The sequence below is a fragment of the Girardinichthys multiradiatus genome, chromosome 9, assembly GCF_021462225.1.
Source record: "Girardinichthys multiradiatus isolate DD_20200921_A chromosome 9, DD_fGirMul_XY1, whole genome shotgun sequence".
Lineage (NCBI taxonomy): Eukaryota > Metazoa > Chordata > Actinopteri > Cyprinodontiformes > Goodeidae > Girardinichthys > Girardinichthys multiradiatus.
Window position 1 is genome coordinate 26361162 of NC_061802.1, and position 18531 is coordinate 26379692.

An 18531-nucleotide genomic window follows, 5' to 3' on the forward strand; every position below is an offset into this window, starting at 1 on the left:
TCTGCCATCTGATGACAGCTGACTTTCTTCTTCTGACTCTGCTTCGCCTCTCTCTGATAGTGACTGAAATATAACTAAAGAAACATCTGATTCTTCGCTATTGTCTTTGTTGTCAGCCATTGTAGCAGCAGTTTTTTACGTTCTGGGGTTCCCCTTTGGCATCATAAAAGAGTGCAAAGGAGTCGTCTAGAAGTGCTTTTTAATGAAATTCATGACCATATATCTCAACAACTGTTCATTTCAGCGGCATTAATTTACTTTTTGAAATATTTTATTAATGTTTCTTTTCCATAAATGTAATTGGATTTATCATAAAAATTCGATGTCACAGGCACTTTAAGCTTATCAGAATGAAGGGAGCTGAATACAAATGCTCACCACACTTTTTAGATTTATTTGTAAAAATGTATAGTTTTCTTTCCACTTCACAATTATGTATTGCTTTGTGTTGGTCTATCCCATAATATACCCATATAATACATGGTTGTAATGTGACAAAATGTGAAGAAGAGGCATGAATACTTTTACAAGGCACCGTATATAAGGTTAGACTCAGTGAGTCTGGGATTTTTGGTTGCTGGTGTGTGCAGCTCATCTGAAGAAATACTTTATTTCTGTGTTATTTGTGGAGGTGCCGGAGGTAGTGGAGTACAACCATCTGATGCAGCAGGCCAGGCAGGACCAAACAGTTATTAAATCACCACAGCACACTGCATCTATCAGAGCGTCCTCCATGCCCAGGCTGGCTGTTGATCCACAGGTAATGAAAAGTAATCGCCTGTATTCAGTCCCAAATTCAGTGTGTACCAAATATGTGCTGAGAAAATCAGTGGGCAAATAAAATCCCCAGCTGCATTTAGTACCTTCATATTTACTGCCTCGCCACTAAAGCAAAATAATTGGCCATATAATAGTAACACACAGCTTTCAGCTTTCAACGAGAAAGTTTGTGACATCGTTGGGTGTTCTTGTTAATTACTTAGCTGTCTTCTGGTTGTTTCGCATGCATGCAGCCTGCAGTGTCAGAAGACGGGAGGCTGATGAAACGCTCCTTCTCCACCATCGGAGATCAGTGTGTGAACAGTCTGTGGCAGGACCAACATTCTCTGGAGAAAATCAGTCCTGATGGCACATTTAGAGCTCGTCAAAGGAGTTACAGAGGTCACTTCAACCTTTTTCTAAAGATGAAAAACTATGAAAGTGAAAAACTATTTTTTCACTAATACCATAATTTGTATGTTTCACAAGCCTTAAATACAAATGTAATTGTTGATGCATATTAAGTGTTTGATTTAGCTTCAAGTTAGTCTATTTTCTAATTTTAGGTTAGCATTTTATTTACACTGAACAAAAACATAAATGCAACACTTTTGTTTTTGCTCCCAGTTTTCATGAGCTGAACTCAAAGATCTAAAACATTGTCTGTATATACAAAATAACCATTTCTCTCAAATATTGTTCACAAATCTGTCTAAATTTGTGATAGTGAGCACTTCTCCTTTGCATAGATAATACATCCCACCTCGCAGGTGTGGCACATTAAGATGCTGATTAGACAGCATGATTATTGCACTAGTGTGCCTTAGGGTGGCCACAATGAAAGACCACTCTGAAATGTGCGGTTTTATCACACAGCACAATACAACAGATGTTGCAAGTTTTGAGGGAGCGTGCAATTGGCATGCTGACTGCAGGGATGTCAACCAGAGCTGTTGCCTTTGAATTGAATGATCATCCCTCTACCAAAAGCTGTCTCCAAAGGCGTTTCCGAGAATTTGGCAGTACATCCAACCGGCCTCACAACCGCAGACCACGTGTAACCACACCAGCCCAGGACCTCCACATCCAGCATGTTCACCTCCAAGATCATCTGAGACCAGCCACCCGGACAGCTGCTGAAACAATCGGTTTGCATAACCAAAGAATTTCTGCCCAAACCGCCAGAAGCTGTCTCCGGGATACTCATCTGCATGTTCGTCGTCCTCATCAGGGTCTCAACCTGACTGCAGTTGGTCCAAGGCTCACAGTCGATGGTGTCTGGCACAGTCGAGAGGTGTTCTCTTCACGGATGAATCCCGGTTTACACTGTTCAGGGCAGATGGCAGACAGCGTGTGTGGCGTCGTGTGGGTGAGCGGTTTGCTGATGTCAACGTTGTGGATCGAGTGGTCCATGGTGGTGGCGGAGTTACGATATGGGCAGACGTATGTCATGTATATACAACACAGGCGCATTTTATCGATGGCATTTTGAATGCACAGAGATACTGTGACAAGATCCTGAGGCCCATAGTTGTGCCATTCATTCACTACCATCACTTCTTGTTGTAGCATTATAATGCACGGCCCATGTTGCAAGGATCTCTACACAATTCCTGGAAGCTGAAAACATCCCAGTTCTTGCATGGCCCGCATACATATCGGACATGTCACCCATTGAGCATCTTTGGGATGCTCTGAATCAGCGTATACGACAGCATGTTCCAGTTCCTGCCAATATCCATCAACTTCACACAGCCATTGAAGAGTGGACCAACATTCCACAGGCCGTAGATCAACTCTATGCGCAGGAGATGTGTCGCACTGCATGAGGCAAATGGTGGTCACACCAGATACTGACTGGTTATTTTGAGAAATGGTTATTTTGTGTATTTAGACAATTGAGTTCAGCTCATGAAAACTAGGAGTTCAGCTCATGAAAACTAGGAGCAAAAACAAAAGTGTTGCGTTTATATTTTTGCTCAGTGCATGTAAACAGTCTAATTTGTATAGTTAAAAACGCATAGACAAGTAGACATCAGTGCTTTTATGTGTTTGTCAATTTACCCTTGTAAAATACAGTAACAGTTTGAGCAGTTTGTAGTGTTCTTCAATTAACTGAAACTGAGAACATGTTATTTATTACTCAAGAATAAAGTTCAGAGTGAATAAATTAATGTGCAAAGGCATGGCGTTTTCTTTTGGCTGAAATGTAAACTGTGACTGCTAGGTCCCAAAATCAGCCCTAGAGAAACAAGCAGTCGAGAGAGAGGGAGATCGAAAGAACGGCGTCACCTGCTGTCTCCCGACGTGTCCCGTTGTAACTCTGAGGAGCGAAGCAGGGAGCCTTCCTGTGAGAGGAGGCAGTCCAGCTCACCGAGTGAAGGACGCATGCATAACGTCCAGAAACAGGTGGGAGTCCACAATACAGGAGGAAAATGCTCACCAAAACAGGAATTTTCTCCTGATATTATCTAGATAGGTATTTGATTGTTTATATTGCAGGAATGTGGAGTATACTGTAGTCCCTTTACAATGCAATGCGCCGAGGTGTTTTTATAGTTCTAGAAATATTAGGTTTTATTTTGCAAGTGTGGTTGTGTGAGGTGCTCTTAGTTACTGTTAGTAAGCCCAACCATTTTGTTATTTGTGTCTGTGGGTCAGGACTTTCATACATCTTTTAACATTTTTTTTACCTTTTAATAATTCTGAATATAATTATAATTTAAAACTAATTTGTTCTTTGTCTCCTTTACTTTCCTTACCACTCCTCTTGTATTTTCATGTAGGTAATCACATCAGGCAGCCCGCCAAACTCGGCCTCAGAGTCCAGTACCCCACGTAACCGGCGCCAGCTGCCTCAGACGCCCTCTCGTCCGCGGCCTTATATCTCCTATTCTCCTCTCGTCTGCAAAGCTTTGACCTCTCCAACCACTGCCCCCACCTGTGAGGGGCAGTACCAGCCTCAGGACGCTCCCAGTGGTTCTACAGAGACCTCATGGCGCGCTGAGGAGAGCAGACCCCTGTCGGCGGGTCACTGCTCAACCGGAGGTCAGATTACAGGACCAAGCCACCCATCGCCTCACCGCTACATATCAGAGCCCTATCTCCCGTTCCATGAGGACTTCAGCGGTGATGATTCAGGTGAGAGGCAAGAAACACTGACCTTTGAGTCTGCCATGGCCACCAGTCTGGGACGGGCCAACGCCATAAGCTCTGCCCCTCAGCTCAGACACTCCTGGCAGGTTCCCAATGGTCATGTCCGGAAGCACTTGGTCCAGGGGAGTCCGACCGACAACAGTGAGCTGCTAAGTGACACAGATGAGGACGACCGCTGCTAAAACTCGGACACAAAGATGCAAACGATGCACAGTGCATCTGGGTACACCAGAGCGGCTTCATAGCACCGCAGGGAGCAGATTTAGCTCCGTTGAGGCTCGGAGAACTTTACGTTCTCAGCACCCGTAGCATTATAGCCAGACTGTGCAACACTGCTGTTCATCTGGACAACTGTGTCCATCTTCACATGTCCATGTGTGTTCATAGTAACTGAAGGGAATCTAGACATTTGGACCTGAATGCCTGTTTACATGTGTGTGCTCTTAATAAAGAATGTGCCAAAAAAAGTGAACAGCAGATGGGGACCCCCAAAACATAAGTAGCCCACTGCCCCTAAATTAATGTGTTGCAGCTCCTCCCCAAACAAGTGTTTTGTTACAGAACAAAAATACGGTGAGATGTCTGTCTGACATGTCCAAATGTTTCCAAAAAAATCCAATTAAGTGCATTTTGTGGAAGTGAAAAGTAGAGGTAGTATATACACGTGTAATAAGATGGATGTATTGTAGTTTTATGTTCATCTTTATTGAGTGGGTTGCTGTTAAGTCTTTGCAGTGCATAGTTGTGGGAGGAGAAAGTTCAGTGGTCAAGCAGCCATTCCTGACTTTTCCTGTTTACAGTAAGAGTTTCTACAAGATTTGTGGGCATTATAGAGCTTGATCTTTCTGTTATAATGTGAAAACAATGTATAAGCTTGAAAAACGTATGATAGATGTTTTGTCTCAGGATCTGGGGACATCCAGTATGTATTATAATGACCTGACAAGTCCAGAAAAAGCTAGGAACTACATTTTATATTTCAATTTCAACATAACAAAGTCATAGAGAGAGCTGAAATTTTTATTTAATCTGTTTTGCTCACAGCCTCCACTAGCCACGTCCAGCAAAGCAGCCATGTCCCAGTGATGCTGCCATGTGAACCAAGCCAAATGTTTGTCCAATCTCCATGTCTCTGTGCTGGAACGCCACGCTTGATGGCATAAAAGAGAGCTAATTTAAGCCATTTTCTTGTACACAGAGCGAGGGATGTGTTGCCTTTTTTCCTGTGATGATCAATGCTATGAATAATAATTGTCATACTGCCGTACATGGACACTTTAACAGACATCACAGCCGTGCTGTTGTTTATTTCTCACTTACATGTTGTTCCCAATAAGCTTATGTCTGCAGAAACATTGTAATTGTATTTTCTGTGCTTGAGAGCTTTAGTATTTTTACATGCATGACCATGCAGCTGCCTGATTACTTTTGGTGTTCAAGAATTTTTTACCACAAAGTTATTAGAAAACACATGTGTAAAGACACTATATTGTGTAAAGTATTTAGTCACTTGTCACACAAAAATGTAAACTTTTGTGACATCCCATTCTTATTTCATTGGATTTAATATGATGTTGGCCCTTTCTTTGTAGCTCTAACAGCTTCAGTTCTTCTGGGAAGGCTTTCCACATGGTTTAGACGTGTTTTTATTGGATTTTTTAATCATTCTTCCAGAAGAGCATTTTGGGAGGTCAAACACTGATTTTGGACGAGAAGGCCTGACTGTAATTTATCCAATAGGTGTTTTATTTGTTGAGGCAAGGACTCTGTGCAGGCCACTCAATTTCTTCCACACCAAATTCACTCATCTATTTCATGATCTTTTTTTTGCTTTGCTTTGGTGGTGTGTTTTTCTTTATTTTAAAATGTGTCCCTCTTTGCTTTCCAGATTCAGTTCATTCTTTAGTTTTAGTTCTGTATTTTAAATGTTCTGAATGTTTTATAGTCTTTGTTTCCCTGGTTCTTTGTATCTTCCGTTAATCTTGGTAATCTCTGTAGTATTTTGTGTTTCTGTGTATGAATATGTTTGCACTCTCCTAGTGTTGACTGTGTCCTGTTAGTGCTAGTTTTCTTTGTACCCCGATTTAACCAGTACTTTCTCTCTGTGTCTCAGCACTCCGCTATCACCAGCTGTGTCTCATTATCTCAACTGCCTTGCATTCTAGTACACAAGCTCCCCAGCATAAATACTACTCTTTTCTTATTTTTTCCTGTTTTTGGATTTTCCCCTTGACTCAGTTTGTTTGTACATTTTTTGATTTTCCCAATTCTTTCAGTAAAACATGGTATTTTTACCTGCCTGACCGCTTCCACCTCTGCTTCACCATCATATGACAGTTTCCAGGCCTTACTTTGTGCTCTCCAACAGTCATGTTAACATCTCTGAACTGTTCTCACAAAGCTGGCACCCTGAAATATTCCAAAATGTTTTGGAAGAGTGAAACATTAACAGTTACTTTCAATTGAAATAAGAGGCTGAACCCAACTCCTGAAAATCAGCTTGAGACCATATTCCGTCCTCCACCAAACTTTGCCCTTCACATAATGCTGTCTTGCAAGTGTTGTTCTCCTGACGTGAGGCTTGGATGCAGCGACTCAGCCACTGAAACTCATTTTATGAAGCTTGCTGAATCCACTCAGTGATTTTATGTGGACTAGAATTTGGTGGCTAACTTGTAGCTGTCCATTCACTTCAACTTTGTTATAATGCCATCACTTCAACTTTGTTATAATGCCACTAACAGTAGAATATTACGTATCGAGGAAATTGCATTTCTGGATTCATTGCACCGATGGCATCCCATCACAATACCACGTTTAAGTTCTTTAGTGACCTATTCTTTCCTAGATGTTTGTAGAACCAATCTCAATGTCTTGCTGCTGGATTTAACACAGCTGTGACCAAGGAGACAACTGAAAAACCTGAAATCAATGACTGGGATGGGTGACCTAATACTTTTAGCAATATGGTGTATTTGTTTCTCATTCCCGGCATTCACTCTCCACTTACTTTAAACATTACAAAACTTCAGACAATTTGTTGTTCCCTCTGATTATGATGAATATTTATATCATGTGCTGTTGTGTTGTTGAAATATAATGAGTTTTAAATGTGAACCCAAAACATATCTGGACTAAGGAGCCCTCTGAAAGAAATGTATTTTAGCAGAAAAGACTCTGAAGTGTGTTTTACAGTAATCAGGTTAGTTTACTGCCTCTCCTTGTAGTGTATATAGTATACATTACATAGAACTGTCCTAAACATGTACAGTGCAGCTTAGGACTTAACTTGGATGTCTGTCTGTGCAAACAGCCTAATCTGTGCCTGGGAAAGCTCATTCAGGGTTCCCTATCAAGACTGGATTATTTAGATAGACAAGCCCTCTGGTAAATATGTAGTATAAGCTGTACAAAAGTAAATCCATCTTTCATCTTTAGTACCTTTGATTTCTACTGTAATTATCATGCCTGTTTATGACTGTTTACAGATACATTAAGAAGATACCTTGTCTTATCTGCGCCGAATTAAATTAAATTAGTATGAATTGTTAACACACAGGCCTGCAGGAGTGTTTCTGTAATTAAGAACAGGGTGATGCCATTTAGGACACAGACTGCAAGGTCTAGCATTGATCCTTCAAAAATAAAACTTGAAAAAAACTGGCAAATCTGCCTCATTTATGTCATGAATGCGATCTAATTTATTTATAAATGTCTATAACAACCTTTGCATGTTTGCAAATGAGCTTTGCAGTACGCATAAAGATGTCAAGTATAAATCTGTGAAAAAACTTTACAAAGTCACACATTAAAATGCGAACAAATGTTGATATTTTTATAAACAGATTCTAAGCTGGCTGTGCAGTGGCGCAGTTGGTAGCACTGTTGCCTTGCAGTAAGACGGTCCTGGGTTTGACTCCTGGCCAGAGATCTTTCTGCATGGAGTTTGCATGTTCTCTTCGTGCATGCATGGGTTCTCTCTGGGTACTCCGGCTTCCTCCCACAGTCTAAAGACATGACTATTAGGTCAATTGGTCTCCCTAAACTGCCCTCAGGTATGAATGGGTCTGTGCATGATTGTTTGCCCTGTGGGTCTCTGTGTTGGCCTGGTTGCTAAATCTGGATAAAATACTTAAGTTGTTCTGGTGTAAGTTGTTGATTGCCAACAGTAAGGAAGGAAGCATACACACATATTTGAAGTACCTATTATTCTGTTGAGAGATGAGGTTTTTTACTTTATTTCTCTAAATAAAAGTATATATTTTTAATCAGGTTCAGTCTGTTGGTGAGCCATTAAGCAGAGAAATAACTCACACCTACCAGGTAGAGTACTTAAAGAACAAGAACTGGGAAGCACTGCTATAAGACATGGATGCTAACCTGCTAAGAGACCTGCAGTATTTTCTTCCCCCCTTTGAAACATTATACCTTATGAAGTCACCAAGTATGAAACTTTAGGATCACATGTATTGATACATGTGAAAATAAAATTCATTTTAATTAGCTGTAGAATTCTGATTCAGTCTTTATCTGTTGTCATTTAGTTGTCTGTTATTATGAAATCATGAAAATTCTTACACTTAAAATAATTAAACCGTATTTAAGGGTTTTTTACCGGCAGATCAGAAATCTAATTCTTTAATTTATTAAAGATTTTATAAATTTTTTTATAATTTAGGCATTTTTTGCATAGCTTGGCATGAATAAAATTTTCAAATGATTATTAAAAATGTTCAAATTGCAATTTAATCAAGAAACTTTTGTATATATCTAGTATTTAGACATGCACATTATATTACATTTACAATCTGTCGTAACATTTGGGACTTTGTGTTTTGCTTTATTTTAGGATATGTCACCCTTTTCTTTTTATTTTCAATTCTTTCCACACTTTTAAGATTTCTCATGTTCTTGTTCTTCTCCTTTGTATTTTATATGTATTTATATTCTGCTCCCTGGTTCCCTGTGTGTTTTATCAGCCATTTCTCCCATTTTCTCATTTTAACACCAGTTACCTGCTTTCCCTCACAGCTGCAACCTTTTTATAATCAACCATCTGCTCCTTGTTCAGTAATCAACACTCCAGCTTAAATATCTCTCAGTTAGTCAGTTCTTGGTCAGGTCCCCTGTTGTGGCACACAGCCTGCTCCCTTGTGGAGCTTTTTTTGATTTACTATTTTGGATGTCCCTTGGGCCTTAGTCTTTATACGTTTTATTAGGTATCAAGTACTTTATTAAGTAAAACTGATTATTTTCATCTGCCTGCTTCCTCCCTTCATTTGGGCCCTTCTCTTCACCATTTCATGACACAATCATAAAAAATGTAGGACATCTTATTAAACATTCAGTTCTTAGAAATGTTCACATCTTGTTGTGTCTTGTGGCTTGGCAAACTACAAACTGGTGATGGAAATTCTTTAGGTTTGTACGCATTCAAATACTTAAGCAATGCGTTCACTAGTAGAGGTTAAATAGTGCTTACCACCAGATTGATTTAATAAGATAGAGACAGAAGTAAAAGCTTATAGTACATTAATGCAGTATTCACCACATGTGCTAGGCTGCCATTTTGGATATTAAATTGGATGCAAGTCCACAGACTCTTCAAGTAGTAAATATGAATTTATGGAGCATTCCGGTTTATGTTTCCATCTTGGAACTTAGAAATGAAGCCTTCTAAACATCGAATGCACCACAAGATACTGACAACTTCTAAATACCCCTTACAACCCAGTTTTAACAAAATTAAACATGCATTAATATGTTTAGGCAACCTTCAACTTGCATTAGTTATGATTGAAATAAAAGAAAAACCTCTGTGACTCATCACCTTACCTTAAAATATGTCTATTTGTGGTAGTGGCTTCTAAATTCTTATTATGTAAGAGAAGTAGGCTGTCACCCACAGATATGTTCTTGCACATTATGCCAAGATATATTCTATTCATGTTGGTGGAGTTTACAAGCAGAGTTAAATGTGTCTGGAGTATTTTCTTTGCATGCTAAGTACGTTGTTTTTATCTAAAAGGTTTGGTGTTAAACATACTTTGGGTTTTTATGCAAAGCTCTACTGCCATCTGAGTCTGTCAGCTTTGTGACACAGTTTACATTCACCTGTGAGCTGGCCCTATGTGAGAAAGCTCTTTAGTTTCTCTGTGATGCCAGAAACTGTCACACCTGCTTGTATTTTGATATTTTACCTGGTCTAGGTAAGGTAAGGTAAGGTAAGTTTATTTATATACAGGTCCTTCTCAAAATATTAGCATATTGTGATAAAGTTAATTATTTTCCATAATGTCATGATGAAAATTTAACATTCATATATTTTAGATTCATTGCACACTAACTGAAATATTTCAGGTCTTTTATTGTCTTAATACGGATGATTTGGGCATACAGCTCATGAAAACCCAAAATTCCTATCTCACAAAATTAGCATATTTCATCCGACCAATAAAAGAAAAGTGTTTTTAATACAAAAAACGTCAACCTTCAAATAATCATGTACAGTTATGCACTCAATACTTGGTCGGGAATCCTTTTACAGAAATGACTGCTTCAATGCGGCGTGGCATGGAGGCAATCAGCCTGTGGCACTGCTGAGGTCTTATGGAGGCCCAGGATGCTTCGATAGCGGCCTTTAGCTCATCCAGAGTGTTGGGTCTTGAGTCTCTCAACGTTCTCTTCACAATATCCCACAGATTCTCTATGGGATTCAGGTCAGGAGAGTTGGCAGGCCAATTGAGCACAGTGATACCATGGTCTGTAAACCATTTACCAGTGGTTTTGGCACTGGGAGCAGGTGCCAGGTCGTGCTGAAAAATGAAATCTTCATCTCCATAAAGCTTTTCAGCAGATGGAAGCATGAAGTGCTCCAAAATCTCCTGATAGCTAGCTGCATTGACCCTGCCCTTGATAAAACACAGTGGACCAACACCAGCAGCTGACACGGCACCCCAGACCATCACTGACTGTGGGTACTTGACACTGGACTTCTGGCATTTTGGCATTTCCTTCTCCCCAGTCTTCCTCCAGACTCTGGCACCTTGATTTCCGAATGACATGCAGAATTTGCTTTCATCCGAAAAAAGTACTTTGGACCACTGAGCAACAGTCCAGTGCTGCTTCTCTGTAGCCCAGGTCAGGCGCTTCTGCCGCTGTTTCTGGTTCAAAAGTGGCTTGACCTGGGGAATGCGGCACCTGTAGCCCATTTCCTGCACACGCCTGTACACGGTGGCTCTGGATGTTTCTACTCCAGACTCAGTCCACTGCTTCCGCAGGTCCCCCAAGGTCTGGAATCGGCCCTTCTCCACAATCTTCCTCAGGGTCCGGTCACCTCTTCTCGTTGTGCAGCGTTTTCTGCCACACTTTTTCCTTCCCACAGACTTCCCACTGAGGTGCCTTGATACAGCACTCTGGGAACAGCCTATTCGTTCAGAAATTTCTTTCTGTGTCTTACCCTCTTGCTTGAGGGTGTCAATAGTGGCCTTCTGGACAGCAGTCAGGTCGGCAGTCTTACCCATGATTGGGGTTTTGAGTGATGAACCAGGCTGGGAGTTTTAAAGGCCTCAGAAATCTTTTGCAGGTGTTTAGAGTTAACTCGTTGATTCAGATGATTAGGTTCATAGCTCGTTTAGAGACCCTTTTAATGATATGCTAATTTTGTGAGATAGGAATTTTGGGTTTTCATGAGCTGTATGCCAAAATCATCCGTATTAAGACAATGAAAGACCTGAAATATTTCAGTTAGTGTGCAATGAATCTAAAATATATGAATGTTAAATTTCCATCATGACATTATGGAAAATAATTAACTTTATCACAATATGCTAATATTTTGAGAAGGACCTGTAGCGCTTTTCAGTAACTAGACACTCAAAGCGCTGAGTGTCTAGTCTTTTGTTTTCTGTCTCCCTGCACCCCAAGCCCACACCTGTTCTGTGTTTTCCCCTGATTGTCTGGTCACGTGTGTCATTGATTCCCCCTGCTGCCCAGTTTTGTATTTAAGTCCGTGTGTTTCCTTTGTTCGCCGCTGGTTCCTTATGTGTTTTTTGTGTTTGTATGCACGCCTGGTACCCTGTCCCTGTCCAGCCATGAGCAATAAAGTGTAGGAGTTCTTCCCCGCGTATTGGTCCAACAGAAACCCACATTATGACAGAAGCATATTAATCTAAACGTTCTTAATCTGTCACATAAATGCCTTGGTCTATTTTAAACCTTTATATTCATGGTCCAGCTGGAACATTTCAGCAGTTGTGAGTCTTTTGTGAATACATGTCAAAGTACAGTTAAGCTCAAAATTATTTATACTCTTGGCAGATCAGGTATTTACATCCTACCAAGAAACTTGTTTCTGATCTGATGTGAACTGAGAATGGCTTTTAACATACAAACCGTATGCACAGGGATGTCATTTTTGGTAATAATATTTATCTGTTTTTATTTCAATCTCAATAAAAAATGTCCTTTCATAAATAACTTATGGCCTTCTCAATAATCAGAGGAAGAGTCTTTATTGGTATTGCATAAATCAAATGCTTCTTTGGGTTGGAAGTCCTCGTCACCATCACCCTAATCTTTAGCTCCCTCTACAGATTCTTTATCAGACTTAAGTCGGGACTCTGAGCTGATCCAAAACATTAATATTATTTCCGGCCTGAAGAAACATGATGGTAAAATTAAAAGATATCTTGAAATCTGAATCTGTCAGGGGTAAGAATACCATTGGGATTAACTGTAATATTTAAAAGTGAATGAGCTTATTATGTTAGTTTAAGATTTGATAAGCTGTTCAAATTACTCATACCTCATTTATGATCAATTATATGTAACATTTAAGTGTTAAACTGAATCCACACTGTTTCTTTGAGAGAATATTGGTCACCAAGAAGTGAGCCCAATCAGAATCAAAAGACAAGCCTGATAACTTTGTTTAGGATTCTGTTGTAAAAGTAATTATTTGTTTGCCTTACCTTTTGATACTTTAAAGTTCCAGCAAAAATTTGATTAGTTTTGAATTCATGCTCCAGCGATGGAGACCAGAGCCAACTAATCCAACTGTACGTTTTGTGCTGCATTAGATTTGGCGCCAAAGTCCAAGTTAGGAACCCATCAAGACATTCAGGGGTTAGGAAGGAACTATCAGCCAGTCTATTGGGTGACAACAGTGGTGAGTTGAGATATTCCCTGTTGGCAGCATCAGAACCAGGAGTTTGAAAACTACACCTGCTAACGTCAAAGTTCAGTTCCCAAAGATAGGTGACACGACAGTCAGACTAATTGATGATGATTTGAGTTCAGACCAAAGTAAGACACTTATCGGTTCTGTCATGGTGGTTCAGAGGTAGCCGAAGCCAATGGATGACAGGTGGCCCGCTGGGAGTTTGTTTCTTTTGTTTTTTCTCACTCCAAACGTTTGTTTTAAATATAAAAAATGCATTTAGAATCCAAATATGCATGAAAACATTTGCATTTAAGTTATAGAGAGAGACACTGATACAATTTGTGATAAACTTAAATCAGCTAATGATACTCTGGGCATTCATCTTCAATTCTATTCAGAATTGGCCTTAAAATAATTAGATTTCATGTCAGTCTATGTTTTGTTTTGTTGACTCACCCCAGTAATCATGAAAATATTTTAATGTGATTACTTAATTATCAATTCTGTAAGTAACTACCTCCAGTATAATATTATAATCAATATTGTGATTACTTTAACTATAGTTTCACAATATGCTTAACTGACTCATTTCTATAAAATATGAATTTAAAGCATAATGGAATTCACCTTTTATTTTAATTATTGATCAATTTGAGACCGATAGCAAAAATAATTTTAATAATTTTATTCCTGAGAATAAGATTTTTTTATGCACAAACATAATTAATATCCTTAGCAGTACATGCTACATTTAATGCTCCTTTGTTTATGTATCATCATTCTCTACAGCAGTAACATTTACATGATGTTTCCATATGAGGTGTAAAAGCTTGTGGGTTGAGCCTTGGCAAGAAGGTAGGGTTGTTGTTCCTGCAGCATGCGGCAAACATATGTCTTCCTGATCTTATCTACATTGGTGATAAATAAGAACAAGCATAGTTTTTGACATCCCTGTTTTGATTTTAAATTAGTCCACAGGGCGGTTAATACTTACATTCTTTAATTCAATAAAAAAAAACAGTGCGATGTCTTGATTATTTCTGCCATTTCACAAAAGCTATCATCAGAACTCTTTCATTTGAATTTATTTCCAAGGACACCTGTGTTTACCTTTTGTGCATAATAAGCAGAATGTTCGATAAACTGTAAACAGTATTTTTGTTGTTCCTTTTCTTTTTTATATATAAAACCCTCCAACTAAATGTTCTTCTCTGTTGATGTCTAAGCGACCCCACCATACCTGCCCCTCTGATGACATCTCTGAGATCTCAGGTCAAGCCTTTGAGTCTGATCCTGCTGGGAGGAGCCAGTTTCTCTCACACATCCTTTCCGGTAAGCTCCAGCCCCACCCTACAAACCCCTCTTTATGTAGTCGCCTATTGCTCTTCTGATCTTCATGTGACATTCCTCACCTGGGCCTCAGGACTCCACTTCTCTCTTCCGACAAAAAAACAAGAAAATAAGGTATTGAGAATTGGGGTGCAAATTAGATTGATTTATGAAAATCATTTTATAATAAATTCCTGTTATATGTCAGGTAGATCTTTGATTTCATGTCTGAGTTAATTCAAATCTTCAACAGAGGCGCCCTTCAACACTTCAGCTATTGAAACTTCATTTCTCTTGCTCATTCATATCCACACCTACATAAGAAGCAGTTGTTTTTTCACACCCCATCTGATCGTCTGCTCAAATCCAATAATCTGTGCTGAATAAACAGAAAATGATTCACACCTTCTGTTTATCAGCATGCTCACACAAGTGTTGCTCACACTCTCAGGCGTGAGCCACTTGCTGATTTGTTGAAGAATAAACTGCTGGACACCCGCCCATCTGGCATGGCGATGCTAAAATGACGAGATGGAAACGTGTCCATGTCAATATGTGTCTGTCTGCATCTTTCCCTTGGTTTGCTAAGTTTTTCATGGTTGCTTTGAGCTGTAACTCTGTGGTCAGACTGCAGAAAGTGCAGTTGTAGTGGTGTGTAAGGCAGGTTGGAGCTCTGATATTCGGACACAAACAGCTCAAAGAGAGGAGACCAGAATTCACCTGCACCAGAAGTCATGTCAGCTGCTCAAGTTTCAGTGCTGCTATTGCTTCTAAATTATGTAAGTCTTATTGTTTATATTTCAAATGTTATTTATAGCTTTTATTCAGTCTGGTTTAAACTACTGACAGGTTTATTATTAGAAAAAGTGACCAATTCAGTTTTAGATGTTAAACCTGTGGACAAAAATACTTTCCTCATATGAAATTTAAAAAAAATTCAGATCTCTGTAAATTCAGCTTTAAATGTTCAATTTGACTATTTAGCATTTTCCGTCACTTGTCAGTAGAAGGAACCATGAAGTGATGTAAAATGTCCTGGTAGATGGCTGCACTGACTTTAGACTTCAGAAAACCAGCAGATGACATGGCTCACCAAATATTCACTGATTGTGAAAACTTCAATTCAGTTTTCAGTCATAAGAGTGCCTTTGTGCAATCCTATCAGATATATTTTCTTTGGACACATTTAAATTTGTGAAGCAAATAATTTACACCAGAATTAACAGATTGTGACTTTACAATTCTGACCTATTATAGTCATTTCTGCCTGCAGCTGTTTTGAATAATTTCTTTATTGCTTTGATTACAGTTCCCCATAAAATGACCAGTAAAATCTGAATTTCTTCATGTTGAAAACATCCCAAACAGGTTGGATCTTCTTACGGAATAACCCCTGAGGCTGGATTTAAATCTTCATCAAGCCCAGAAAAGCATGGTGGTTACCCTGAGCGGACCCCAAGAATAGAACCTGTGAGCAGTACTTCCCCTGCTCCACAAACATATGATGGACACACAAAGGTTGTGGAAACACTGTCTACAAGCTCTACCAGCAGAGACAAAGACAAGCCAAACATTGAAAGTGATGAAGATAATGAAAGGAGAGTTCCTGAGCCACATCCTCACCCTGTGACTGAGGATCAGCTTTTTAAATCTGACATATTATGGAACCAGAGGAGTCCATGGAGCTCTGAAGATGGAGTTATGACAAGGAGTCCTACTCCAGGAAAGCTTCAGTATGATCTCCATGCAGTTGATGGTAGCTTCAAAAGTGGTCTTGTATCTGACGCAGACAGTGTCGAGACGACTCTCTCAGGCCCTAGCATTCAATCTGAGACTCCCACACAAACAATCATTAAAGAAGTTTTTTCTAAAAGACCACATGTTGATCCCACTTCCACTCATATTTCTGTTTCCAGCTCTAAATCAGGGTATCTTGTCTCCAATTCTCTCCCATCATCTGAGGGTGAAGGAGAAGCACCACCATCAGTCATCACATCTCCACTTTTTACAGGAACGACCTCCTCCCCAGAAGACTTCAAAGCTAAACAAGAGCAGAAACAAGAAGAAAAAGCAGGATCTGAGGAACTATGTGCTCCCCAGAAAGATCCAGCCTCAAACCTGACTCTTATTACTAGCAGAATACGAAAAGGAACAGAGCTTAACTGCAGTGACTTTGACGCCGAGTCAGATAATATTTTGGCCAGTGAGATGAGGAAAAACTTTAAACTAGAAAAAAAGCTGGATACTGTTTCACTTAAAGTGCAAGCAACTCTGCTTCCACCTGCAGGAGAACAGGGTGGTCCAGATACAGATCATGGTGAGGCGGATTTAAAGAGGAAGGACGGAAGTTTAAAATTTCCAGAAATGGAAGTTACAATCTCTGGTGATGATGATGTAGAGCCCTACAATCAGTCCTTATCTGATTTAATGTTTAACACTGGAGGCGGCATCATCCAATCCCAGACTGAAACTCCACAACACGCTGTTGAAGCCGCCAATCAGGCATCAGAATTCACAAACAGACGCCTTCAGGCAAAACCCAGACCAGGAATCAGAGGACAAAGGGTAAGACTTTACATTTCAACTACATTTTCAAAGAAAATGTTCGTTAAAAAAAAAAGCTGCACTGTACTTATTTAGTTACATTAAATATTAATAGTGTAGTGAAAAGTTTGGTTAAGTTCAGTTCAGTTTTGAGTTCAAACTGGTGTACAGGCAGAATAAAAAGGAACTGAAATAAGAGAATCAAAATAAAAAAAATAATAAGGCTACACGGTGGCGCAGTTGGTAGCACTGTTGCCTTGCACCAAGAAGGTCCTGGGTTTGATTCCTGGCCTGGGGTCTTTCTGCATGGAGTTTGCATGTTCTCCCCGTGCATGTGTGGGTTTTCACCGGGTACTCTGGCTTCCTCCCACTGTCCAAAGACATGCCTGTTAGGTTAATTGGTAACTCTAAATTGCCCTTAGGTGTATGAATGAGTGTGTGCTTGGTTGTTTGTGTGTTGCCCTGCGATGGACTGGCGACCTGTCCAAGGTGTGCCCTGCCTCTTACCCATAGACTGCTGGAGGTAGGCACCAGCTCCCCTGTGACCCACTATGGAATAAGTGATAGAAAATGACTGACTGACCAAAAGAATAATAAAAATCAATCATCAATAAAAAGAAAACCATAAAAATCCACATTTTAAACAAATAGACTATATTGCCAAAAGTACTTGGTCACATCACCAAATCAAGTAATTATATGTGTTCCAGTCACTTCCATGGCCGCAGGTGCATAATTTCTGATACGGAGAAACTTGACTGGTCTGCACAGAGTCCTGACCTCAACCTTCTTGAACACCTTTGGAATGAACTAAAGCAGAGACTGCAATTCTGATTTTCTAACTATGAACACATTCCTAAACCTTGTGGAAGATGTTTACAGAGGAGTTAAAGTTGCTACTGCTGGCAACGGTCGGTCCATCAACCAATTGGACTTTATAGATTAAGAATAGAATGTCATCAAAATTCATCTACATGGAAAAGTAGACAGACCCATGCTTTTGGCAATATAGTGTAAATAACTAATACATGACAGAAATTAACTGGTAAAGTTATTTTTGACCTTTATGGGTGAGCTGTGGTAAACGGAAATGTGTTCAGTCCTGATTTAAATGAGCCAACAGTTGTTGAACATCTCAGGTTTGGACGGAGTTTGTTTCAGAGCTGAGGAGCAGAGAAACAACATGCTGCCTCCCCTTGTTTAGTTCTTGTCGTGGGAACACTGAGAGAACAAGCTTCTGACCTACATAGTAAATACCTGAGATGCATGTAGGCCAAAGTCCATTCTGTGCTCTACAGACGATTAACAGGACAGCCATTGCGGTAATTTAAGGACTGTTCTGATTCTGGACAGGCGAATCATGACAAAGTGCTAAACTGCCTTATTGGGCGCAAAAACAATGAATTCTTTCATTTTTACATTAAGCTGAAGTAAGATATAGATAGTGTAAGAGATCTTGTAATACTCCACAATTTGAGGCAAGGGATCATGCAGATGTTAAAAAAGAATCGAGCCTTAAGGAACCCCAAATCTGATCTTTGTTTGACATGATTAAGAATTACCAAATGACACAAAGAGGT

The 18531-nt window shown here is 39.7% G+C and overlaps 2 protein-coding genes across 2 annotated transcripts in view; both read left to right on the forward strand.

The window, feature by feature from the left end:
- Positions 1–9172, forward strand: part of LOC124873256 (voltage-dependent R-type calcium channel subunit alpha-1E) — a 187815-nt gene extending 178643 nt beyond the window's left edge. Inside the window, exons 45-48 of the mRNA XM_047373777.1 lie at positions 632–760; positions 1014–1161; positions 2987–3168; positions 3546–9172. Coding sequence (XP_047229733.1) covers positions 632–760; positions 1014–1161; positions 2987–3168; positions 3546–4097 — 1011 coding nt within the window. The 3' untranslated portion in view covers positions 4098–9172. The remainder of the gene's footprint in view (positions 1–631; positions 761–1013; positions 1162–2986; positions 3169–3545) is intronic.
- Positions 9173–15060: 5888 nt separating this feature from the next.
- The window catches only part of si:dkey-21p1.3 (collagen alpha-1(I) chain), a 42472-nt gene continuing 39001 nt past the window's right edge, over positions 15061–18531 (forward strand). Inside the window, exons 1-2 of the mRNA XM_047374972.1 lie at positions 15061–15186; positions 15776–16972. Of these exons, the coding sequence (XP_047230928.1) occupies positions 15142–15186; positions 15776–16972 (1242 nt within the window). The 5' untranslated portion in view covers positions 15061–15141. The remainder of the gene's footprint in view (positions 15187–15775; positions 16973–18531) is intronic.